This window comes from Pygocentrus nattereri, chromosome 8 (genome assembly GCF_015220715.1).
Source record: "Pygocentrus nattereri isolate fPygNat1 chromosome 8, fPygNat1.pri, whole genome shotgun sequence".
Classification (NCBI taxonomy): domain Eukaryota; kingdom Metazoa; phylum Chordata; class Actinopteri; order Characiformes; family Serrasalmidae; genus Pygocentrus; species Pygocentrus nattereri.
Window position 1 is genome coordinate 39,836,765 of NC_051218.1, and position 26,956 is coordinate 39,863,720.

The following is a 26,956-nucleotide window of genomic DNA, read 5'->3' on the forward strand; positions in this document are numbered from 1 at the left end:
TAAACACATATTTGACTAAAATTGTATTTGCATAAAATTAACCGCACAGAATATGTAAACAAAATGTTTCTGTACAAAGGTTGAATCTTCCTTTATTTAAAGGCCTTCATTTTATGTATACTTGACTATGCCACCATGGGAACTTGTCTGTTTGAACTGCAAAAAGCTTAAAATTTCATAATCTTAAAACCTACAGAACCGTGCTTTTCACCACAAATGTCAAATATTTACAAGAAATATCTAAAACAATATTATAAATTCAACATTCCTATGTTCCTATTCTGAAACAGATCTTCAGGTCATGATCAGCACACTGAAATTTTGTACTTTGTGCATGTTTTTATTTGGAAATGTATAATACATCCTCAAACATTTCTTACATTTGTCACCTGCCCACAGCAAGGTGAAGTTAACTTTGGTTGCTTCCCATACACTCTCACGTACATTCAGTGATATAAAAGCACACATTCAAGCAAGGAACTGTTTCCACGCAAGCACACGGAAAAGTAATAGAAAGCAGACTGAAGTTTGGCAGTAACAACATAGTGCTCTGAATGGTCTGTGTGTCTTTGTACGGTATGACAAGTCTTCTCAACCCCTGACCCTAACATCACGTAAGCATTACAAGCAAGTTAAGCAAATAGAATGGGTAAATACAGCCAATGCGTTTTACAGAGCAGTAAAAGTTTCAGGCTCAAATATGTTAGAGTAACAAAGTAATACAATAGCAAATTTCAAAATTTCCCTTTCAATGGCTAAGCGCATAAAAAGCACAAGAGAAAATACAGCACACAAAGGTTCATGACTATTGTTCACTGGTAGAGTCTTAATAAGGGTGCTTTGGGTATTTGCATATAAATTTTAAAATACATATATATATATATATATATATATATATATATATATGTGTGTGTGTATATATATATCATTCATCAGTGTCTTTGGTATTACTGAAATGATTGCATTGATGGTCTCTTAATTTTTCAAGATAAAATGGACAAAAAGACCAAAACAAATTGTGATGCATCGACACACATTCTTGAGTGAATGAAAACAAACACAGGTCACAAACTGCCCAAATGACCACTGGGTCAGTGTGACTGAGACAATGGCTGAGGTAGCTTGTCTGTAGTCAAGTGAAGTTACCTTGAGCTTGTGTGTGTGTTAGGACATACAGTTGTATGCAAATGTTTGGACACACCCAGTCAAATGACAAAGCTTGGTTAGTTCACATATTATCGACAGGGACCAGACTTAAATATGACACTTTTCTTAGCCTAGTTTAACAGATTGGGAAAAAATAAAACATTAAATATGTAAACTGTGCCAGAACATTTGCACCGGCCATATTTTATGTTTATTTTTTTCCTAACATGTTCAATTTAGCAAATAAATGGTGACTGTGCACTGAATAAGCAGGACTGTGTTCACTGTAAAGGAGAACTTGTTTTCACTTAGAAAATCAAAATCCAATTTCATCAGGCGTGCCCAAACTTTTGCATATATCATGTTTCCATCCTGCACTGCACAGTTTTATGTTTTTCACTTTCATTTTTACTTTTTTTGTTTCAACACACTGGATTCAGCTCCAGAAGTGATGGTTACTACTGTGATTATTATTTATTACTAACTACAGACATAAAACTGTGCAGCCCTGGAGGTGAAAAACACTGCAATACGGAAAGGAGAATATATCAGGTTCAGCCAATACTTAAAAAACACTAAAGTATAAATATAAGATTTTAAAAAATAAGTTGTCGTAGCATTACACAACAACTACAACTCCTAATGAAACCTCGCGAAAAAGTAAAAGGGACAATGTTCAAGTCCTTGCATAACAAGTGTAATGTCCAGGTATGAAATTTCATGGCTTCAATGAAATTCAGCACCAACATGGGAAGCTACTAACAAGGCGCATAAGGTCCTGACTAACAGCTGAGTTGCCACATATGGAGCCGTTTAGAAGTTTCTGTGGAAAATGAATAAAAATTGAATGGTTCCCCCTCAAAGACCTATAAGCTTTCTTCTTTGGGTCTAAGCCTCCTGGGGGATGTGACCATTACTGTGGTGATTTATGCCCTTAGTGTCAGTTTGGTTGAGAACTTGACTCTCTGCAGCAGTCTGTCCAGTCGCCTTGTCTTGTGCGGCCCTCTCTTGTATCAGGTGTTTGCGATAATAGAGCAGGTATCCGGGCAACAGGAAGCCAGCCAACGAGAAGATGAGGAGCCCTACATTGATCTGATTGATGGAGAACGTCAATGTATTATTATTCGTCTGTTAAACTGTTTTGAATGTGAAAAATCTCAACAAAAATGTTTTGTTTTATGTAATAATAACAACAACCACAGCAGCAGCAAATATGCTGTGAAATATCCTACCAGTTAACAGTTTGTACAGATATAAATTTCTGACTCAGAACTTAATATCTTTTCCAGGAGAGGACTTAAAAACTTATAAAAATCCAGTTCTTGTAAAACAACATGAGCATTTAGAGGCAAGCTTTGGCCTAAATATGTATACACAAGAAAATGTTCAGTAGGCATGAAGACTGTGAGCTAGAGGACGCAAACAAGACCTGTTGGTTATATATTTTGGCAATATTGTGATCATCAGAATCCTACCAAGCATTTCAATATTATAATAACTTTCTAATATTTGTATAATGCCCAGTCCCACAGCTAGCATCCAAACTGTACAGAGCAATGTACTCGTGTGTGTGCCTTACCCAGTAGGGATCTCCTTCCCAATGTCCCACCATTGCGATGAACAGAGGCTGCTGCAGCAGAGCAAACACAGCACTGATCATAGACTGCAGACCCGTCAGAGTACCAAAGTGGTTAGAGGGGTAGCTGGAGAGGGAGAAAGGCAGCAAGAGACAGATTATTATAGTTCATAGTTTTCATTTCAGATTCTTTTTTTGCTTCACTGTTGTTTCCACTGCAGCTTCAGCACTGTTCTAGTGGCTGAACAGTCTTAGGACGATAACATGAACATTCTGAACTATCGCAACAGGAAATATCTGAAGGGATACTTTACATAAAATGGTATAAGATGTTGAGTTTAAGTTGTAGACACAGGATGGAGAAAAAAAATTATAGTATTATTAAACTATAATAATATGTCGGTGTGTGTGTGTATACTTACACGGCAGCATACAGTCCTCCACAGCAGGAGTGGATGAATCCTCTGACCATAGTGTGTAAGATAAACGTCAAAATCTAGACAAAGAGATAAGATGTTGTTGAGCTGTGAGCGAGCAACGACGACAGAAAGATGGCGGGGAGGGGGGGGGGGGGGTAAAAAGAATTCACACAGCCATGCTGAGCTAAAATGAACAGCATAAGTGCAGTTTTCTTCATGTCAAATCATTTTGTATGACTGCTTAAAAATAGCATTTCAACACAAAGACAATGTTGGCCATCTTACTCACCAGTTTTGTAAATCACACATTTTCATTAAAATAGCAATTTCACATTTTATGGCTACTGTGAAAGTAACTTTGATATAAAAGACTGAAATACTGTTAATCTAAGACCTGCCAAAGTTCACTCCAAAAAGTAGCTCACTTCAAAAGTCATTTTATAATATATTACTAAACATCCTTACATATCCATAAATGCCCTTACATATCCAAAGCAGGTAGCACTACATTCCTCAAGAACCCACAAACCACAAAATGAATGTAATGTATATAATTGATGGTAACCCTCAATCTTTCACTTGCTTAAATGAGTATTTCACATAGTAAATTAAGCTCTAACTGAAATTAAGCGGAGAGAGCAAAAACATCTTCCCTTTCACTTTTAAAGTGCCCTTTTTCCATTCAGTTATACCTTCCAGCTGTACTACAACCAATATTAAAGTAGTTTCTGTGCTATTCTAACATAACACAGCCATTACTGTTTCTTCTTCAATTTACACATACTCTATATCAGGTATCTTCTTTAACTGAACTGTTCAAGTGGCTCATCCTGCTAAAAAAAGAATAAATAACCAGAGAATAGTTGTTACAGAGAGCGCACTATTAGGTAAGTGTTCACTAAATCCAGAGAACTGATGCTTTTACCAGATTTAAGGTTTTACTCACATTTGGTACCAACTTGACTTCCATACATGTACTGTGTCATAGAATACAAGAATACAGGTCAGATAAAGTCTGATATCGAGTTTCTGCTCAGTTAAACCCTTGGGGACATTTCCATTTTTTTTATTGTTTGGCTCAGCAATAGCGGCCCCAGTCTTAATTCAAACGTCTTGCCTGTAAATCACACGGTGGTAGAATCTGCTGAAAGGGAAGCACATTTCAAATATAACGCAATTCATTTTCTTGAAACAAAATAACTGCAGAGTTACAAAACGCAACACAGCTAGGAGATTCTTTCAGCAACAGCTCTTACAAAAGGGCAAATAAGATATAAGACTCACAGATCTTATGAAAATATGTTAGACTATTTTCTATTTTTCAGAATAAGGTCAAAAACTAATCTGCAAATTTAGCGCACCAGTGGTCTTCAGTTTCATTCTCCATGAACAGACAATTCGCCTGCGATACATTCAGAGACTTTGGAGATATATCAAAATGATATATCAGCCTGTAGAAGCTGGGCTTTCTGTGTGGTACCGTGTTTTATATCAGTGTATATAGAGAATGTAGTAGATAAAATGGTAGAAACAGACATTTTTGTGCCAAACTTTACAGGTTAATAGACCCATATTTCTGCCATATTAAACAATCTCATCAAATCTGTGAAAATTAATTTTTTTTAAAAGTGAAAAAATTTTAAATATTTTTTGTGCTGTAACCCACACTGGCCACTGTTAATTCAAAATATGCAAAAACATCAACAATAAAATAGACACTTCTGGTACACCCCGATATATTACATAGACACCCGAAATATTCAAAATTGAAATGTCCCCAGATGATCTTTTAAACCTACCTATTTGCTTGAACTAGACACCTGTCACAATTGGTCCCTCCCAGTCCTGTCCATGTGCTCCTGTCCTGTTTACTTCCCAGTCCTGTCCATGTACTTCTTGGTTCTTTGGTTTTTAGTCCGGCCCCTCGTTTTGTGACTTCGCCCTTGATTGTTTCCACCTGTGTCTTGTGAACCCTCGTTAGTCCTTGTGTATTTAAGCCCTGTGTTTGCCTCTTGTGTTGGCTGGTCTTTGTTTGGCATGCTGGATGTGCTGATTGTGTTTTATGTTTCATGTCCTCATTGAAGTGTTTGGTGTTTGTTTTGCCTGTGTTCTTTTGTTATGTCTGATGCCCATTCTCTCCATGTTGGCTATTTAAACCTGGACTGTCTTGACCCTGACTTTGGATTTGCCCATAATAAATCTCGCTTGTCTCCGCACGTGTCCGCCTCAACATTGCTCCCCATCATAACAACACCTGGTTTCTTTTCCATGCTGCAAGTTCATGAACACTTGGGCTCGATTTCTGAGATGCTGCAGATGAAATGCATTTAGGTGATATAACTAGTGTGGAATTGTGTAGACTCTCTTTACCTGTAGAGGTAGGTTGTCGATGAGTGAGGTGATGCCAAACAGGACAAGCAACAAGTTGGTGAAAGTGAAGGCTCTCATGGCGTTTGTCAGTTTTTGGATCTTTCTGTCTCGATTTGGTTTGCAGGCAGAACTACACCTGTTCAAGACAGTGAAATCTTTGAGTACATTTTCATATATCTGAATTTTATCCTTTTAAGAGGTGCTTGTTTGATGTTTATCTCCAACCCTTCATATTAACCTCAGCACTTACTATGGTGTTACATAGACAAGTAAAGTTCATATACAAGCATTTATCAGAAGATTTTTTATATAACGAAACCATGCAGACATGTCAGGACTATGCCACATCAACCAGTGTTCAACAGTGTTTACTATCATACATTAAGCTACAAGCAATATACTGTGTGGTCTGTTTAATCTTAAAACACCTGCATTGCACCTACACCCATTGGCCATTTTATCAGAATTACTGACCATATAGGTGCACTTTGTAGGTTTACAATTTCTGATTATATCTGTTTCAGAACAATTCACTGACCCTCATCCATCAATGAAAAGAACCATCTTAGGAACACCACTAACTTGACTTGATATTATTTGATGTGGTGAACCACTTACAACACAGCCATGATAATGAAATGGCAGTGGTAAGGTAGTGTGTGATGCTGGTATGACTGTATCAGGCATAGCAACATTCCATCCATCCATCCATTTTCTAAGCCGCTTCTCCGTCAGGGTCGCGGGGGGATGCTGGAGCCTATCCCAGCAGTCTTTGGGCAGAAGGCAGGATACACCCTGGACAGGTCGCCAGTCCATCGCAGGGCAGACAGACAGACAGTCACTCACACACAGGGGTAATTTAGCATGTCCAATTGGCCTGACTGCATGTCTTTGGACTGTGGGAGGAAACCGGAGAACCCGGAGGAAACCCACGCAGACACAGGGAGAACATGCAAACTCCACACAGAGAGGACCCTGGCCGCCCAGCCGGGGAATCGAGCCCAGGCCCCCCTCGCTGTGAGGCGACAGCACTACCACCACGCCACCGTGCCGCCCCATAGCAACATTGTATTTGTTTAAATAAGTAATGCAAATCACTGTTACACTTAGGAGAAAAGTCTACAAGATCTGCAAGACCATCCTGCGGTGGTCTCTTTCCACTGATGGACAAGATAGAATGTGAAAGGGTGAAAGATTGTGCAGCAATAAATGGGCTGCAGTTAGTAATTGTAAACCTTCAAAATACAATAAGTACACCTGTAAGGTAAGTGTTTGTGATAAAATGGTGATAAAATTTTGTCTATACCCAAGTCTTCAACTTCATAGTAAATAATATAATGTCTCACTGTTGGTCCCTCTTTGCAGGAGCCGTCTCCTCCTCACACTCTTTCATTTTCCAGTCCATGATGTAACCAATCAGGGGGCAGGTGACCAGACACAGGAGCTGCAGTGTGCCAAAGATGGACGAGTAGAAGCTCACTGGAGAAAGAACACATACATATCAGTACACATACACGTTTACACACACACACACACACACACACACACACACACACACTAAGCCGCTTCTCCTTCAGGGTCGTGGGGGGGAGCTTTAGCCTATCCCAGCGGTCATCAGACACGAAGGCAGGATAAACCCTGGACAGGTCACCAGTCAATCAGAGGGCAGACAAACAGATATACACACTCACTCACACACTTAGACCTAGGGGTCCTTCACATACACTGATGCCTTAAAATGGTGTGAATATAGTCATATTCGAAAGTCTGGGTCTAATTCCATTTTTAGTTGGTTTTCTAAGTGAAAATAAGTTAATATATTCTCTACAGAGAACACACCTCTGCACAGTTTAAAGCACAATTACTGTTTGTTCAGTTGAACATACTGAATAATAAAATAAAATATGAAATGTGGCTTGTGCAAAAGTTCTGGCACATTATATATATTTTGATTTTTTACAACATGTTAAATTCAACAAATAAATGGAAATCGCACACTAAAATCTGCAGAAAAATGCCATATTTAACGGTGGACCCTGTAGAGGATGTGTTAAAATTTTCACCAAAACATCAAAACCCCATATGACTGTATGTGCTGCATCTACATGATGTAGTCAAAAAGTATCAATGTCTAAGTTGAGATCACTTAACTTGAACTAAAATACATGCAGAAATCTCTCATACTGATGAAAATTCTAATTATTCTCTTTTCCCACAAAGGTAATGCCAACTTGGCACATCCCTCACCTTTTTCTTTAGCGTCAGTCACCAGTTCACCAGAGGCTGCAAAAGTGGACAAAAACAGTTAAACTCAAATCAATGCAGTATTTTTATACAGACGCATTTATGTAGACACAAATGGATAGGTCTGTGGGCATATGGGCAGTTGTTGAGGCTGATGTGTGTGAGTTTGTGCGTGTACACTCACGATGAGATTTGCCATGTGTGACCAGGAACTCCAACATTTTGTTCATGGCTCCCATGAAAAAGATGATGCGCAGCTGAGACATTCCCATGGTAACCAGACTCCACAGGAAAATCGGGGAAAACACAGATTGTCGAAATGGAATGGTATCTGAAAGAGAGAGTGGGAAAGAGCGAGTTGTGTGATGTTCTGTTTTTTAGAAGGACTGAACATGCTGTCACTGAACAGAAAGATCCAATTCAGAGAGATATTATATTATGCCTATATCAAACCTTAGTGACAGCATTAGCTTCTGACGCTGCCACAAGCAAGAACTAGAACAAGCACTAGACTCATCCTGGACTGGTCCTGGAGGGCTGGTGCCCAGTACAGTTTGGGGGTTGCCCAACTTAAAAACACCAACTAAATCTGGCAAGTAACAGGCAAGTGTAATCAAGTGAGTTTGAGCAGGTAAATCACCAAATGGTGCTGGACACTGGCCCAAATTTTATAATTATTTAGGGCTATAAAGTGTGACGTTTGTGACTACTTATATTATACCACCATTATATTATGCTACACACATGGCTTAACAGCAAAAAGGCTTTTCTTCGTTCTCAGTGTAACTTTGACAAGCTAACTTGCTGGGACACTAACTTAATATCTGTTAATAAACTCGTATGGATACAGAAACATCAGAATTACTCAGAATGCACAAAAGCTCAGGAAAAGGTTTGGCAAGCTAATGTCCAGCCCCCACCGAGAATGTCATTTTAGAAAATCATATCAATTTTCAGCTGCTGCTGTGTCCATGGGGATTTTGCATTTATTTGACTTTTTACATGAATGCTGTTGGCCGTTATATGTAACCCTGAAGGAGCAAGCCGAAAATGAAAAGTTCCCAATAACGTTTGGAATTCATTATTAAGCCTGGTTTAAGCACCAGGTCTGGCTTTTTTGTCCCCCCAAGAAATACCAAATAAAACGGAGAGATGAGGCTGACTTTAAACAGTTTTGTCATTGTCTCAGTCGCTGAAGAGACTTCTTTTGATTAGATGAACTCAATGGCCCTCCAACCCACATGGTACTGCTCCCTGCTGCATACTGTGAGCTACAGACCTAATTTAAACTTTATCAACCTACAGCCTCACCACATCTGTGATTATCAGTAAGGGATACATGTACATCACTCCTTTTCTCACATTCTTAATATCTGAACATTTTTACACCAGTTAATGTTGTTTCACAAAGAGACAGGATGCCATTGCGGAACTGAAAAAAAAAACATTAAGGCAAAATATTCCCACTCAGACCTGAGAGAAAAGTCTGTTTGAGTTCAAACGTTTCTGTTTTTCAGGCCAGGCCATAGTGGTATGCTGCTGAGGGTAACTCACTTGTTGTGTTCTGGGTAGCTTCAGTCAGTTTGTCAGTTGAGTGGTTCATCTGCTCTTGAGCGTCGTCACCTGAACGCATCTTCTGCCTGTGGGAGAGAGTGGCCAAAAGAGCACCTTTGAAATATATATATATATATATACAGTTTTTGAAAAGAATAATATTTCTGTAGTAAAGAATTGTTTCTGTAATAAAGGTGGTATTAATCACTTTATGAACTATACAGCTGCATATACTATAATATAAAGTATGCTCTTTGTTATTGAGTTCAGGTGTTTTACCCACATGGGTGTATACAACCGAGCACACAGCCATGCAATCTCCATAGACAAACATTGGCAGTAGAATGGATTGCAGTGAAGAGCTCAGTGGCTTTAAACATGGCACAGTCATAGGATGCTTCTAGCACAGTGTGTGAAAGTTCTGCCCTGCTAGATCTGGCCCAGTCAACTGTAAGTGCTTTCACTGTGAAATGGAAGCATCTAGGAGCAACAGCAATTCAGCCATGAACAGAGAGCAGAGCCACCAAGCACACAGCAAAACACAGCGTTGCATTACTCACTACAAACTGCTTCCAACTGCGTCTGGAAGCAATGTCTGCACAAGAACCGTGTATTGGGAGCTTCATCCATCAAATTGGCTTTCAAGGCCAAGTAGCTGCTGTCAAGCCTAAGATCATGTGCAATGCAAAGCGTTGACTAGAGTGAAGTAAAGCATGCGCAGGGGAACCTTGACGTGAACACCTTTGGAATGATATGAAATGTTGATTTTGAGTCAGGCCTTATTACTGCCTGACCTCACAAATACTCTTAATTGGGCACAAATGCCCACAGCCTTCTCAGAAGAGTGGAGACTGGTTTTGGAATGGTATATCCAACAAGCTCAAATGGGTTGCAGTGGTTAGGTATCCACATACTTAAAATGAACATAAAAAATGCAGGATTTATATTTCTTGTCAACAATGTAATTTATAATTTAATATTAGGTAGTTTAGGTTGTTTAAACGCTTTTTAGTTTAATCTTTTTCAATATTTTAAATAATGCATATTTAAAAAGTTTAAAAGATGTGCGATTGGAAGTTTTGCCAATTATGTTGAAAATACCACTTGTTTTACTCTGTCACCTGAGTGGCAGTAGGGTAACTGTGTTTGTACAACAACATAGAAATCAAGACAATAAAAGGGTTTACACTGACATCTCCTCCAACTCTTGTGGTGTGGGGAAGGACTCCACTGGCCAGTTCAGAAAGCAGTTAAGCAAGACCAGTGTAGCAAGGCCAGCCCAAACCCACATGATCACAGTGAACGACACACCAGCATCATATATCACCTACAGAAAGAAAGAAAGAAAACGTTATAATGTTGATTTAAGGTTTATCTGGTTTGCCATGGGCAGTCACTCGTGTTTACCTCAGCATAAACTACATTTGATCTTAAGTCGTGCAACAGGCAATAAAAGTGTTCTAATTGTATATGAATCATTTCTCACTGAACTCACTGAAACAAGTCAGGAAGCTCATTTGCATTTGTAAGTAAAAGTGGAGATTCATCATAATCTGAATTTGAGAAAAGATCTTGTGCGTCTTGTTATGCAGAAAGAAAACCTTTAAATTATATATTTTTAAATAAAATTTATAAATAAAATTTATAAAGAAAAGCTTTATATTTTTCCATGTATGTCATTTTTTAACATTAAAAGATGAAAAAATGTCAGAAGTGCAGACTTGTTTGCTACAGAATGTAAACTAAACATAAATGTAATTTTTTATGTGAAACTTTTACTTTAGATTTAAATTTTATAGTAAAATATGTGTAATAACTCTACACTTCTATGGATTAAATTTGGAGTCTAAAAACAGATCCAAAATGCTGCCTGAAATGAACCATGTTAATCATCTTCATTTCTGATGCAATAGCTGCAAGGCTTTGCACTAGTGGATGCTAAGCGTGTTTCCCAACACTTGTCAGAGCACATTCCTCTTTTCTATGCATCATTTTTCCTCAATGGGCATATCTGGGTTTGGTTTCTGGCAGCATGACAATGCATTTACATACATAACATACATAGTAACACATCAAGTTTCTCACTCAAATGCTCCCCTTTTGGACATAGAATAAACTTGTGCTACTTAATGGTTTAATGAGAAGTTACAGATATAAACCAGATTCAAAGATGGTGGTAAAATTACTAGGGAGCTTTAAGGACGAGATGGTCTTTAGATCCTTATAAATGTCTATGATGATGTGTACTAATGTCCTCATAATATCCTCATACCTTAACTCCAGGGAAAGTGACTGCAGATGACGCATACGATCCAATCATCAGCGACATCACTGTAGAACTGAGACTTCCAAACATATTGGGCAGCTACAGCAGAGTAGATGGCAAAAAGCACAAATATTAAAACTCTTGTCCACATTTAGTACACTTAACAAATGTTATATGCATCAGAAATGGTCTTAATTTGTTTTTACATGACCATTTTCTAACCTCGCCTTGTCCCTTAAAATGAAACAAGCTGTTTTTATTATTGTACCTCTAAGACTCATAAATGTAAATGAGCTCTGTTCTGATTGGGTGCCCAGTATTGTGCTCCACTGCAGGTCAAGCTGGAACACTCCTTATAACTTCAGAGTAAATGGGCAGGCTAAACTGCTGTAGGCTGTTTAGGTCGATATGTAAATATGTTGGTTCCTTCCATGACATTACAGAAATAATCCATTCATAACAAGCTGTTTTTCCAGCATAGTTTCCATGTATGCACTGTATGGAGTGGGGAGTGAAACTTTTAAGAATGTTTACATATTACTTCAAACTCGTTTAAAAAAAGCAATGGAAATTCTGTTTTCTATGATAATGGACCTTTAAAAGTAACTACACCCCAGAGATGATACTGACGATAACTGACCATCATACTGCAAAGAGAAATTTAAGCATTCATGTCAAGGTTCCATATATAACCATTTCCAGTAAGAAACTATGTATAAATACATAGCTTTGACGTGCAAAATATAGGATCAATTGACTGTTTTGCACAAAGTATAAGGTGTTAGCTTTCCTCGAGTTTTCCAAGTGAATTTAACTGAGCAGTGTTAACTTTATGGCACCGTTTTCTTCTGCAGAAATCACACAAGTGTGGAAAGGCTTCAGACGCCTGTGTCAAATAACAACAAGGTTACAAACCAGTAGCATGAGGATGTGAACTCTTCCTGCTCTCGGGGGAAAATGTCACTCACATACCAATGCAGAGTTCTTGGAAAAGGAACATTCTGACATCCTCCAGTCACTCAAGCAAACATATGGATGTGGAACATCCATAGGTTCAAGAATGTGACATAACTCATGTGGCAATACTACTCCAAGTGTACTCACATTCAAATTCATTATGTGTAATTATGTGATAAACAGCCTATCTAGATTTACATGGTTAGGCAGTGCTTTTATTTACTTTAACTAACAGCTGTGCTTAGTGTTTAAAATCATTCAAAGCAATTGTTAAAAAACAACATAAAGCAGTGGTCACCAACCATCCTCTAGGAGATCTATCTTCTTGCGGAGTTTAGTTCCAACATGCACTCAACCAGCACTAATGCACAAGATCTAGTCAATCAATGACTTCTGAAGAACCACTGGAGAACCACTTGTTTAAAGGCTTACTAAAAAGAATAGTCTTTATTTCTTTACAAGCTTAAATTATCAGAACTAAAATGATAAATATAATAAAGACTAATCACACACCAAAAGAAGTCAAATACCATTTATCAGTTAATTAGTATGAACTAACTTCGCTTCATTTAAGAGCTAGACGAGCACAGAAGGGCTAGCTAACTGGCTAATGTGTTTCAGTGATGGGCATTGCAGTCAAACCTGATATACAAATTTATACAGCATTATAAAATATTTTGAAAATGCCCACCCCCCAGAGTTAGCTCTTTAAAACATTTAGTTTTTTAAGATTAATGTTTTAGCTTAAAAACATAAGTTTATAAAGAGTTAAACAGCTAATACGAAACATGGTAAAATAACATGATACCTTTAACGTGATACCTGATAATCTACATGTTAGCTGGATGTAAACTGAGCCGGATGTTCATTGGCACTTTTCTGTGCTTTTGATGGTGCACCGCAAGCCGCATGCAGCATTTAGCCAGCGGCAGTAGTCTTTCTATGCTTCCTTTTTTGGACTAGAACATCGACGCCGACTCTACACTGTCCTCCAGTGTCGTATAGTTCAGACATCTCACAGTTCTCAAATGTGAGAAAGTATTTTACAAGAAAACTTCATTAAACATGTGAAGCATGAAGTTGAGGGTGTGTTGAAGACCAAACTGATCGATGGGTCCCTGCAATGACCACCTCAAACATGGTGGCATAAATTTAAAAATCCTGGTCATGTTATTTAAGTCTTGTTTTAAGGCCGTACATGTTACCCTACAAAAAACAAATATGTTAATTCTAGTTACTGCATTTACTGTAATGCCCTGCTGTCTGGATGTCCCAGCAAAAGCCTTAACAAGCTTCAGCCAGTCCAGAACACTACAGCCAGAGTCTCACAAGAACCAGAATGCTTGACCATATCAGCTCAGTTTTATCAACCCTACACTGGTTACTAGTTAAATTTAGCATTTATTAAAATTATATTACTGACATATAAAGCTCTAAACGGGCTCACCCCTCAGTATCTGAGTGAACTTCTCTCCTACTATGAACCATCACGCCTACTTAGATCACAAGGTGCTGCTTTACTACTGGTACCTAGAATTAATAAAGTTACATCAGGGGGGAAAGTCTTCTCATACAAAGCCCCCCACCTTTGGAATAATCTTCTTGTTAATGTTCGGGACTCAGACACAGCCTCAGTCTTTAAGTCTAGGTTTAAAACTTACTTGTATAGTCAAGCCTTTGGTAATTAGTTTTCTCTGTCAGATCTAGACTTGCTGGAGTCTCTGCTGCTCTGTTAACACTGTAATCAGTCACTCATTTCAGAACTAACTCTGTGTTTTTTTTCCTCTCTTTGCCAAGTTGAACAGCTGCCCATCCTGTGACTGATGCTGTCGCCTTTTCTGGCTTGATCGGGTGCCCACGGCTCGCCAGCCTTCTGGACCAGCTTGACCACCACTGAGCTTCTTACTGTACAACGATGTGCAATCCTCACCCTCAGATGCTTCTGCTACTGCATAATCATAAAAAATTAACCAATCACCTGTTTTTCCCACTTTGTGCTATAATACTTTATATTAACAATGTTTGCTATCTGGTGTCGACCAGAGGAAGATGGGTTCCCCTTCTGAGTCTTGGTTCCTCTAAAGGTTTCTTCCTTTTATATATATATATATATATATATATATATATATATATATATATATATATATATAAACTTTGCTAGTTCCTGACTGGAACAGGATCTGACATTTTCCACTCACAGACAATCATTAAGTATTGATAGAGTCTCCTCCATACACACTCAAACAGACACAACAGAGGTCACTGTTGACAGCATTTCCTGGTCTCAGTCCAACAACTAAGCAAGTCCTCATCAATCCATCATATATGTCTATGCTCAAGGTTAAGTAGGGCATTAGGCACAAGCCAAAAAAAAGATGTCTATGCTTTTAATGTAACAGGAACCATGAGTGTGATAAAGAATGAGGGAGAACCATGTAAGATAAGCACATTATTAATTCCCAAAGACAAATTAGACTGTTTTTTCATCATGGAGAGAATTGCACCATGTGTTGTGTTGTTAAAGAGCATGACCTTACCCACACCATCTCTCACACGTAAGTCATACCCTTCAACAACACAATAACATAATGCAGTTCTCTCCATGCTGGTATAACCCACATGTTGAGAGAGAGAGAGAGAGAGAGAGAGAGAGAGCCGAGAGAGAGAGAGAGAGAGAGAGAGAGACGAGAGAGAGAGAGAGAGAGAGAGAGAGAGAGAGAGAGAGACCGAGAGAGAGAGTGGGAGAGAGAGAGAGAGAGAGAGAGAGAGAGAGAGAGAGATGTTATGTGCTACATTGTACTTCAGGTACTTCATACCATCACTGGACAAAAAGGGTCAGGGTCATGTTCAGTACACTGTGCGAACCGCTGAATAAATTGTACTTAATGTTTGTTTTAACTGCCTTCCGCCCGATGACCACTGGAATAGGCTCCAGCACCCCTCAGTGACCCTGAGGGAGAAGCGGCTTAGAAGAAGTGTGTGTGTGTGTTTGTTTTAACTGGAAGTTAAATGAAGGACAGTCTCTCACTTTCAAACAGCACTGTGTAAACAAAAAAGATGTATGACATGCATACTATGTTAAGTGTGTGTGAAAAGATTATAGCACTATGTGTGTGTCCTTTTGTGCCTTAGGCAAAGGAGCGTGTGTGTGAGGGGCTGGTAGAAGGCGTGCAGAAATGTGCACCTGTGATTGGTAGAAACAGTTTCCACTGCACGCCATCCATGCCTATCCTAATACACAAACTTTCTCCTTACAGGGACACACTGACGCACACACACACCCCCTCAAACCTGTCATGACTAAGCACACGTGTTAGCCTGCAAATAACAACGGCACAACAAAACAAATCTATTACCCCATGTGACCCTCCTTCCTTTCATGTTTCTTACCGTGAGAGAAGTGAAGGTCAAACAGATCCCGCCAAAACCGTTGAGCGACAGAGCAAGAAAGATGAGGGCAGAGAGAACTGGAAAGAAGGAGAAAGACAAAAAGAGTGATTAGATACCTTGTAATACCAAAGATTCTTGTATGTAATGTAAGAATCAGAAGCCACTCAATGACATGAGCCAAAAACACTGTAAGTTCATGCATTCATGTGCATTCTCTTTGACTCACCTTCAGGATTATATGCAGACACAGACATCATCGCACAGGAGAGTGCAAAACATGCACTAAGAGAAAGAGAGGGGGAAGACGAGATAAATTTTTTCTCCACAATTAATTAAAAGGATACATAGTATGTCTTTGTGAGTGCCACATTCAGTTTCCATTCAAAAACAGAACAACTCTTTAAAAGTGGCCGCTATAGATAACAAAGAACATAATGCCAGATAGGCCTCATAAATTTTGCTAGACAGTCTACAATACTGTAGATATGTATTGCGAACTGTTCAATTCGATAAATAAATCACAAATATTTCTCAAAATAACAGAAATTGAGTCATGTTCGTATACAGGGCTTGGCAATATTTATTGACATTGTAATAATCAGCCTTTTTTATTTGGATTTCCTGCAGCACGTGAAACTTTAAAAAAAATCAGCTGTACTTGTTTCTTTGAGTATTTTTTAATGTAGCGCTGCTTGTTCTTTTTTGCTCCAACATATCAGATGTTGGAAAAACAAATATTACGATTTATCATTAAAATTTCTATATTGTGATATTTCTGTATTGTGATATATTTTTGCCATCTTACCACCTCATTAATATACACAAAACTTTGTAGCCAATTAAAAAAGGTACAGATGGTAACTGGTACAAGAAAAACAATAGTTGAAGACTGTAGCAGCGCACCAATTGGCAAAGAACCATATCAAACACCCACAGCCACACCCTCCCATATACACACATGCTCAGTCCCAGTCATTCTAGGAAAACATAGATATATTGCTCTGCAAAACATCTAACAAGAACTTGCAACACCAAGCACAGTTAAAGCCTGGAGCAAGGCTTCTAAAAAACCCTTGACGGCTGTCTGGGACATCCGTCCCATCCCCCCACAAACAGCTAAACCGGTTTTAGTCCCTCTCTCTCCCCCAGCTTTGACTGAAGTTCAGGTGGTGGTTTCTATAGGGCTCCCCTTCCTCCTCTCTTTCTTTGATCTGAACTTATTTTCATTCCAGTCCCACACTACCTCTTCACTCTCTTCCATGTCTCACCCTTTCCTGTTGTCAAAACTGAAGTAGTTTACAAGCTTTTCCACAATCAGAACATCAGGAACACAGCTGGACCTTGCGGCCTTTTATTTCTGGCACCTTGAAACACATATTGCATAGTTCATCAAAGTCCCAAATTCACAAGCCATATTTGCAACTGTGGAAACCTCTGAACATTTGGTATGTGTTCCAAACCCCCTCATGGACCCTTTACAATTTGCCTACAAGACAAATGGCTAGGTTCAAGGTGCCTTCACTGTGGTTCTACACATCTAGGCTTCAGTGATACCTACTGCCAAGATTCTGTTTGTGGACTTCAGCTCTGCTGATTTTAACACAATCATTTAACACAATGATGTATATTACATTGTAATAGCTTGTCAACCTCCCTCCAAACCTGTCAATGGATTCCTTGAAAGGAAATCAGGAGGGATAGAAATTCTACTTATGACTGGAAAGACAAATTGTGGAGTTGCCAGCGTGCACATGATGGAACCCAAAAAATAAGTTACTTGGCATGTGCATATTTCAAATAATTCTGATATTCAGGCATCTGAGTTCATGAATGCATATCCACTTTATCACAGTGCGAAAAAAACAAACAAACAGAAAACTTCGGACAATATGAATTTAATACGGTAAACTTGACTTTTTCAAGTATATAGCTTTAAAATATACCAACACACAGAAGAACACACTGGAAAAAGTCATGGGAAAGAACTGAGGGATATTGTTAGGTTTTCTTGTTGGTTCAGTAACAGAGGCTCCCTCTTCAGAGAAGCTACTAAGCAAACAAGACTCACGGTGGATACTGAGGAAGACTGCCTTCTACACAACGTGGTCAAGGTGCCAGTATAGTATTTGTCAGAGAAATGTATTTCACTATTTCTGGACCTAACTAAGTTAGATTTGTTATATTAGTAAGTGTTACAGCAGTGCTATCTCTGCCCTCTCAGTCACGTCCTTAACAGAGTATCACTGGCACTGCACTCGCTCTCAGCTACTTGTGTTTTAGAGTAGCAAAGTTTAGCAAAATACATTTCCTGCAGCGAAATATTATTACCTAAAACGTAATCTCAGTATTTGAATACTAGCAACTTGAACGGTTACCCAGTATTTGAATACTGGCATCCTATTACTTACTGCACTTTATTATCTACTCAGTGATGTACTACAGCAAAGTCATGCAAATGGCATTTGTTGTGCTGAAGGGTGTGGTTTTGTTACAATGTCAGTTAATATACATAGGGAAATGAGCTCTACACAAAGCAACTGTACTGTAAACTAGTGTAAACGCGAACTTCTCTGATTTGCTGGAGTATTTGTGGAGTGGTAGTGGTGTTCCCTTTACTGGGTTCAAATGAATGTGAATGGCCAGCACTAGTCTCTCAACAAGCATCAGCCCAAACAACTACATTAATAGAAGGGCACCCTATCCAAGTAAAGGAGGGGAGGGCCAATGCTTGTTGTTTGGGGCTTATTTTGTTAGAGGGCTACAGTTTTTTCTTGAGTCTTTTTTTAGAAAAGCAGGCAGTATATGCCTGGGCACCTACAGGAAAGTTTATTGGCACAGTTGCCACTGAAGGCTGTGTAATGTACCATCCCCCTCGCCATTCATAGAGTATACTAAAGACTGCTGTTCCAATGACTCATCGGTCAAACCGCTGAAGTCTGCAGATGACACAACCACAGTGGTCCTCTTCTATAATAATAATGAATCTACAAGACAAAGGTGACCCATCTTGCATAATGGCCATTAAAGCTCCTGTGGACTAACTCCCGTGGGACAGTAATATTTGCAACACTGTCAGGAAATCTCAGCAGATGCCTTGTGTCAGCTAAAGCTCAACGCTTGTCAGTCAACCCTCACCCATTTCAACACTACTATTACTGTCATGTCCTCATTACTTCCATCCTTACTTCATTACTTAATGTCACTCATTACAAATGTATCTTGGGCTGTATATCTTTGTTTGCAATACTGGAAAAATTGGGTACCCTGCAGCTCACTTCTGAATATGTCTTTTATTCATGCCAATATTAGCCATGACCTTGTATTTTATTGCATGCAGGCTGCCAGGCACTTATCAAAGAACATTCCTGACATGCATGTTACCTCTGGCATTAATGAGTTTCTAATTCTGATTTGGAAGGGCAGATTTCCTTGTTTCAGTCCACACGCTAGCTGCCTGCTGTGTGTATGTGCATGTGCGTACCTCCCAGTGAGACGCAGGGGCCTGGGGCCATATCGGTCCATAAGGATGCCGAGTGGCAGTGTGGCAGCACTGAGCAGGAATGAACCGATTGTGAAGCCCAGGTTAAGCACCTCTTCCTGCTCCACACAGCTCAGCCCTTCCTGTGATGTATTGGTGTGGCTAACATCAGGCACTCCTGTCTCATTTTCTATAAGAAAGAAAGAAATTTAGAAAGAAAGAGTGAGCGAGCAAGAGAGAGACAGAGAGAGAGAAAGTATGGGTAAAAAAAGGCAGCAGAGCCAAACAAGAGAACTGATCAGTTTATAGTTTATTAATGACTTTGGATACCTCAGGTTTCTCACAGTCCCTGGCTCTTGTTACATGGTTTTTCCAGCTGAGATTGACTGTGTCTGTTTCCATGCCTCCATTTAGCTGCTAAATAAGTAGCTCTGTCTGTTCAAAGGTATATTTGAAAAACTTTCTGAGATTGTCTTATTTTAATTTGCTGGATGTCTAACACTACTGCTATGATAACCCATTACCATGGTTTCAGGCCTGTAGGGCAACATACTTGTGCAGAGGTGCGAGTAGAAGCGCTCCTTCTTCAGCATGATGAGCAGAGATCCCCAACCAAGCAACACAGCTGAAAAACACAGATTCTCCAGCACTGCTGTGCAGGCCATCCACCATCTCCTCCTATAGGCCTGGGTAAGTGAAGGAGCCATCCCTCTAACAGAGCGAGAGAGAAAAGGAGAAAAAAGTCAGTAAGTGTGCCATTCGTAGGATTAGGAAAGAGAACAAATAACAAGTGCCTTTGTCTGGTTGTCTCTCCCTCAGGACACCGATTTAAACTCACTATGCATGTAAACACGCATCCAAATAACTGTATAATTGCTTGAAACGCGATGTCAGCAGCATTACTGAATGGTGGGTATTTTAATCTGCCCTGTAATTTTCCTCAGTCTTTACAAAGCATGTTAAATGAACAGTTACAGCTGCCTACACCAAAGTCAAGACAGCACTGCTTCAAACTTCAAAAGTAAAAATTCCCACGAGCACTATATGGCACATTTTTCCACATCAGACACTATTGCTCAACAAAACAGAGACACAAATTCAGTTTTCTCTATTTGTTGCCACTAAACTTCAGTTCACAAGGCTAATAAGTAAATCTGAACACAGCTGTAATCTCTCAGCTCTGCGTAATTTTTTCCCCATGTCCATTTATGGTGCACATAATGATCAATATTCAGTTCCAATCTTTTTGATGCTTGTTCCAAATGGCTTGCCGTCCAGTTCGACTCACTGCAAACTGGATAAAATGTCATATGAAACAGCAGGCCCAGATACTGTGTATCCGAATAGCTGTGTGCACCAATGATACTGACACTGTTGTGACCTTTTCCCACAGGTCAAATACTGGGCCTGCATGGCAGGATAAGAGTGTTACCCTGATATTACAGATCAAAATAATAAATAAATAAAAATACACATACACACAGAGGTCTGTTTTTATACAATGTCAGAATGTGGAGTCATACATGTCCCATAAGTACAGGAAAAAATCTCATTACAGTAATCTGAATTAAAAGTTTGGACAAAAACACTTAGCATTAAACTGATGTGAGATTCTTTGTGTAGAGAAAGCCTGAAAAAGAACTCCAACCAGACTGCACTAAAGGACTGTAAAGAGTACTGAGTTGAATGCGGTTGATTGAGTTGAAAGGGCTGTTTCTCTACAATGGTGTTGGTGAGCTTGGGTTCACTGTTTTTACTGTGATTATAAACTCAGAAATGTGCAACAATATTTTGGAGGAAACCTGGAGAAGTCTGCAAATGACTACATTCTAAAACAGGGTTTCTCAATCTGTGGGACACAGACCACCAGTGGACCGTAAAAAAATCCCTCTACTCAGAGGAAGGCAGTAGTTCATAGTGAGCCAGTAACATCCCTGTTAGTCATGAAAGATTAACTTAATACTGAAAATCTAAGAATTAAACATTTTGCAAACGTTTTAACCAATATATTAAATTAAATATTAATAGAGACCTGCAAATAAAAATGTCGCAGTAGTGAGTCAATTAAACATTATCAGTTTCAGACAACGCAGCCACGGGCTCATGACACAGACAGCTGGCCAGAGACGGAGAGGTTTCTTAGGGTGTTTAGTATGAACATATCGCACCTTTCGCTCCGTTTTAACACTTGATCAAGGCCAATCTGATCTTTTCAGGCTCTAATTTTCAGGTTTTCAGTGTCAGCATTCAAGAAAAAAGAAATACAATAATTGTTTTATGTTGATTTTAGTTTTTCCTGTGGGTCACTATGCTTTGTATTTATACACAGGTGGGTCTTGAGGTGGAAAAAGAGAACCCCTGATCTAAAATACATCAGCTGCCTTTTGAAAGAGTTCTTTGGCAAAAAAAAAACACAGCATGGGAATAGTTTTGTTTAAATACAATGTCACTTTGTTTGACATTTTGTTTCAAAAACAATGAACTTAATGTGCCCAAATACTTTTCTCGTTTCTTTTGTCTTTCTTTTTCAGTAAAGATGCTATTTACATTGTGCAAAACTGTAATGATGAATGAGCCAATAAAAAGAACACAGAAAATTACCCAGGAAAAAGTTTGCTACATTAACTTACACTAAGTGTTAAAAGTTCTGATGCCTTCACTCTGTAAAGGTACCATTTTGGGGTGTTGTTTTGATAGCAACCTTCATCCCGAAATAAATCCGGACGGTATATTACAGAAAATGATTGGCGACAGAGAGAGAAAAGGTGTCTTTTGCTAGAGTTAAAGTTGGGTCAAGAGAAGGGGGGGGGTCAATTCTTCAGGGCGTGTGCACCATTGTGTTTAATGTGATTAGACGCACCCCACTAGACTGCTTTGTCCTCAACAGCCCAGCTTAAGAGGGGATTTTTATTGTAACTCACTCTGCTTATTAGCATATGCTGTGCCGCACACACAAAGTCCCTTGTCCCTGTACTGCACAGCCCATTTCATTTCCTCTCAATTTCAGATTCTGTGTAAAAAAAGAAGTAGAACATTCCACATTTAAGTGGATCATAAAACTTCCACTTATGTGCCTCTGGACTCAGCTATGGCCGATAGCAATTACAGGTCTGTGGCTGCACACAGTGTTTGAACCATATGTCTGTAGCAGGATTTACATTCTAACATTTTTGAAAGTTATAAGAAAATTTCCAAAAAGTTGGTAAGCGCAAAGGCCAATCAATCAGGGTTTCCATCAAATAATAATTTGATCTCGCTCACCATGTGTGGCATTTACAAAGGAGGCATTCAATCCTTTATTAGCTTTCGTTACAGCAGTTTTGCCAGTCTTCTGTTAAGCGCACCTGACCTTAGCCCTAATAGTTTAGAGACACCAGGCAAATTGGACTGAAGTCACTGCTTCACTTCACGGCCACCCACTGAATCAGTAAAGCCAAGTACATGACTTTTGTTCCCAATATATCACTTCTTATTTTAAAAATCTGTTTCTATCACCGTTTTCTGTATTTCTCCTTTATCCTTTATTTCTCCTTAAACCAACTTTGACATAAAAGACATAGATAGTAAACCCATGTAAAGCCTGTCACTATTATTACATAAACACATGTTCACATTTGAGCTGATTGTACTTGATTTCCACAGTTGTTAAATTTCACTATCATATGTTAAAGAGAATTTAGATATTTTTCAAAATTCAAACAGTGAGACATCATTAGACGTGAAAGGCCCAATTCCTGAGAAACTTAGTCATCTTATCTTTACAATGGCCATGACAAGAACTAGAAACGCATCCATTTTTTCAGTTTTTTCTTCATTTTTTTAGTATGAGTACAAGTACATGTTTTTTTAGCACTTGCCGATACCAAGTCCAATAGCATACTGAGTAACCTACTTGAAATTAAGTAGTTAGTATAAATGAGAGCAATGTACCTTAAATACAGCTAAGTCATTAAAATGAAAAGCTGATTTTAAATGAAGTGCACTAACTAGCTAACGTCTGGCATGAATATACCAATGCAAAATGTTTACAGTGACTGATGACTCTGTGTCCAGTCAGTAACAACTCGCTGTGTGAGCAGAGCCTTTCTCATGGTGTTTGTTCATTAGTACGCTCAACTTATGTCACATGGTTCCAGGTAGTATGAGAATGGTGGCAAATTTTTATGAGTAGAAATAAATGAAAATCTATACAAAATGACAAGATGTGTCTACTGAGCTTTAATGTTTAACATAATGCTGGTGAACCCAAGAACTGAGTTTTGTCTTCATCTACTAATACACATCTTCTGTTGTACAGCAACAAAAAAAGGTCTAATTTCTGATTTGGTGAGAAAAGTTTCTTTATTTGAGCCAATTGAATTGTTAATTACTAATATTTTTATGGCAGTAAATCATCAGCTAAAATTTTATGAATGTGACAGGGCTACCTGTCAAAACAAAAGGCGTGTTTCGCACATGCATGTGAGGTTTGGTAGCAGTGACCTTTTTTATTGAGTGTGTTGATACTTAAGCATTACAGAGCTGAGCATGACACCAACACATGTAAGCAGGTATGACTACTCTAAGACGAGTAAATGAGTCAGGGTGTGGATTCCCTTGTGAAAGTGGAGTGATTCACAACTCTTTTCTGATGACCTAGCACCACTCTGCCAACTGTTTGAGTGTAGTCACAACCCATCTAAATGTTTGCAGACACCTGTTCCTCCAACATTTCTCCCTAAACCAAGGGCATTAGGAACAAGTTTGTCCACCTTTGGCAGCACTAATGACCTCTACTCTTCTCGGCAGGCTTTGTACCTTGCACTTTGGGTCAGCAACCCATTTTGTCAATTCAAGAACAATCAAACCATCCTGGGAGCCACAACATTCTATGTCCATTTTACCATCCTGGCTGCACGTTTTTGTGCTAATGCGCTAAAATACGCTAAAATGTAATATAAACGAAAACGTATACTTACTTTGTTTTGCTTTAAGTGTTAGCTCACCTATAGCAGCTTTTCTTGCATCTCTGGCAGGAAAATTTTCCACAAAAGTTAGATAGTTTCTTGTAAAATGTTTCTCATCACCTGTTTTTTTCTGAGGCTGTAGTCAGCATTCACCAGCTCCTTGTTAAGATTTTCCCATTCCACCTTGAATGATGCCTAAATCACCAGAATGTAACTGCTGCACGATTTAAGGTGGAACGGGAGAATTCAAATAAGAAGGTGGCAAAAGAGCCACATGTGGCTACGAAGCCATGTGTTGACGACCCCTGCACTAAATGTTTTAACACTTGTGAGGATCTGAGTGATTGCCACAAGAGCATTAATGAGGTCAGGAACTGATGCTGGATTATTAGTTCTGGACCATAAACTCCATTTCATTTCACCCCCAAAGTACTAAATGGAGCTCCATCACTGCACAACCCACTGCTGGGGGGGCTTTGTACTGCTCTAGCCAACAACTGACATTGGGTATGGTGACTTTAGGCTCATGTGTGGCTGCTCCAGTGTCCTATTCCATAAGCAGTGCTTTTCTACAGAGGTTACACAAGCAACAGGTAGCTCAATTCTCTAATCTGAAGGGAGATCCAGTAACTTACAGTGTATGAAAGCGTGTGCACACAGCGGGTCAGTGAAAAGCTGCTAACAATAACTTCTGATCTACCCCCTTCTGATTCTGTACTCTCCCACCCCTTTGTGCTCGACCTCTAATCACCCGTTCTAGCTCAGAGCGCCTAGTGGGGGTGGTCAGTCTCCAACTGTGAAGGGTCAGAATAGTTGAGACATGAGTGGGGGTCAAGAGCATCCAGCTGCTTCAATCTCAATAGCTCTGACCTTGCATTCAGCTCCAGTACTGGCTGATATATCACCCTACTGCAGTCTAACATTAGTGTCAATTTTCATTTAATATGCAAAGACACATTTTGTGCAATCTTTAGTCAATGCAAGCTATTTAAGATGGACAATCTGACAGTGTTTATAATTAACGCAATAAATTACATCACAGTGTGCTTTGGGGAGCATATGATGGATATCGTCAGTACTGGAAAACCCACTATGTTTGACTAAAAAGAGAGTATACTTAGTCCTGTTTAACTGGATTTAGTGCAACAGTGTGTGAAATGCTGAATACAAGCAATTGGACTTAGTTTTTGATGGTATTTTTAAGACACTGCACTACTTTGCTCTAACTTACGAGATCAGAAAAAATATCGTGTATAGTACCGTGATATTACACTTTGCCATATCGCCCACCTCTACGAGCTGTAGAAGGTTTGTAAGACATGCTATGCTATTTTAATGCAAACACAAAAGGTATCGTGATACCGTATATATGATACCATACATTTTGGAAAATATCGTGATGTTTAATTTTATCGGTACCGCCCATCACTGAGACAAAGAAGTGTGAATTCTGAGTGTCTGCGATTAAAAGTATTGATAGTAGACTATTCACTCGCACACACACACGGGGTAATTCACTCCCTCCAACAGAGACACCATGAGCGTTTTTCGGAAAAGAAGACGGCCTTTGTTTCACAAACTGGCAAGCAAGGCTGTTAAACCCAGCCCAGCAAGACGAGGCTCAAGTTGCTATTCGCCAGCTTTCTAGTTCCACATTCTCCCGTTCCACCTTAAATGGTGCAGCAGTTACATTCTGGCGCCAAAACAAACTGCTGCACTATTTAAGGTGGACCGGTAAACATGAAAAAGAAGCTGGCGAACAACAAACGCCTCAGGAAGTTTGGTTCCAAGTCCATTTACATACTTCAAAATGTCCACAGGTCACATACAGTCTTTAAAAACGTGGTTTAACCGTGAAATAACATTATATTACATTAATGAGAAGGAACGACGCAAAGCTAACGAAACGCGTATAATGTGGAAACTAAACCAACGACTTAGTTACGTGTGGAAATTTGTGCCACGTGTGTATTAAGTACAGGAAGATAACCGGGCTACTTTATAAACGCTTATAAACATACTGCTCGTATTACTGTTCTGTCCATCCTCTTTCTATGTTCATGGTATCGGCTTACATCTTACATCTTTTGTACTTGTTGTGAATAAATAATACAGTAACTTACTTCATTTGATGTCTTTTCAGTTGTCAAACACCACGTGTCGCGTCTTCTTTCAATTCCTGCTGGGGTTTTTTTTTCCCGATTCGGCGGTAAAAACAACAGCAAAAAATGAGCAGCTGCTTCTCTATCTAGTGACCCGACTTCGATAATTTAACTTGAGTAGATTATTTAGACCAGACGACCTTCGATGTTGTCCCCTAACTTTAAATACATCTCAAACTGTGGTGGACGACCGCTTTTAACTCTTTCTTTGCGAGTTTACTCCCTCTCCCTCCCTGACTGTAACTCACCGGGTCTTGGTCTGCTCTCAGAAAATGACCAATTTAACGCTTTACACTCTCTAATCCTGTCTAACCGGCCCTGGACTCCTCAGGAAACGACTAATTTAACTCTTCCTAGACTCTTTAACCCTCCCTAATACTGGCTGGCTGCCCCTAAGCTCAACTTAAAAGGACAGAACTAGGCAAGAGCTGGTAGTGGTGCCTGAATC

The 26,956-nt window shown here is 39.2% G+C and overlaps 1 protein-coding gene across 1 annotated transcript; it reads right to left on the reverse strand.

Annotated features, from left to right (window-relative positions):
- Positions 1-314: 314 nt before the first annotated feature.
- On the reverse strand, positions 315-26,956 carry slc43a1a (solute carrier family 43 member 1a). Its single transcript, XM_017692082.2, has 15 exons — positions 26,470-26,956; positions 19,954-20,111; positions 19,404-19,590; positions 16,149-16,204; positions 15,923-15,999; positions 11,582-11,674; positions 10,503-10,636; positions 9,310-9,395; positions 7,940-8,086; positions 7,759-7,794; positions 6,858-6,990; positions 5,512-5,647; positions 3,145-3,218; positions 2,726-2,849; positions 315-2,238 (listed from the first exon to the last, which is right to left on the reverse strand). Exons 1-15 carry the CDS (start codon positions 26,472-26,474, stop codon positions 2,035-2,037), a joined length of 1,650 nt encoding a protein of 549 aa, XP_017547571.1. The 5' UTR covers positions 26,475-26,956; the 3' UTR covers positions 315-2,034.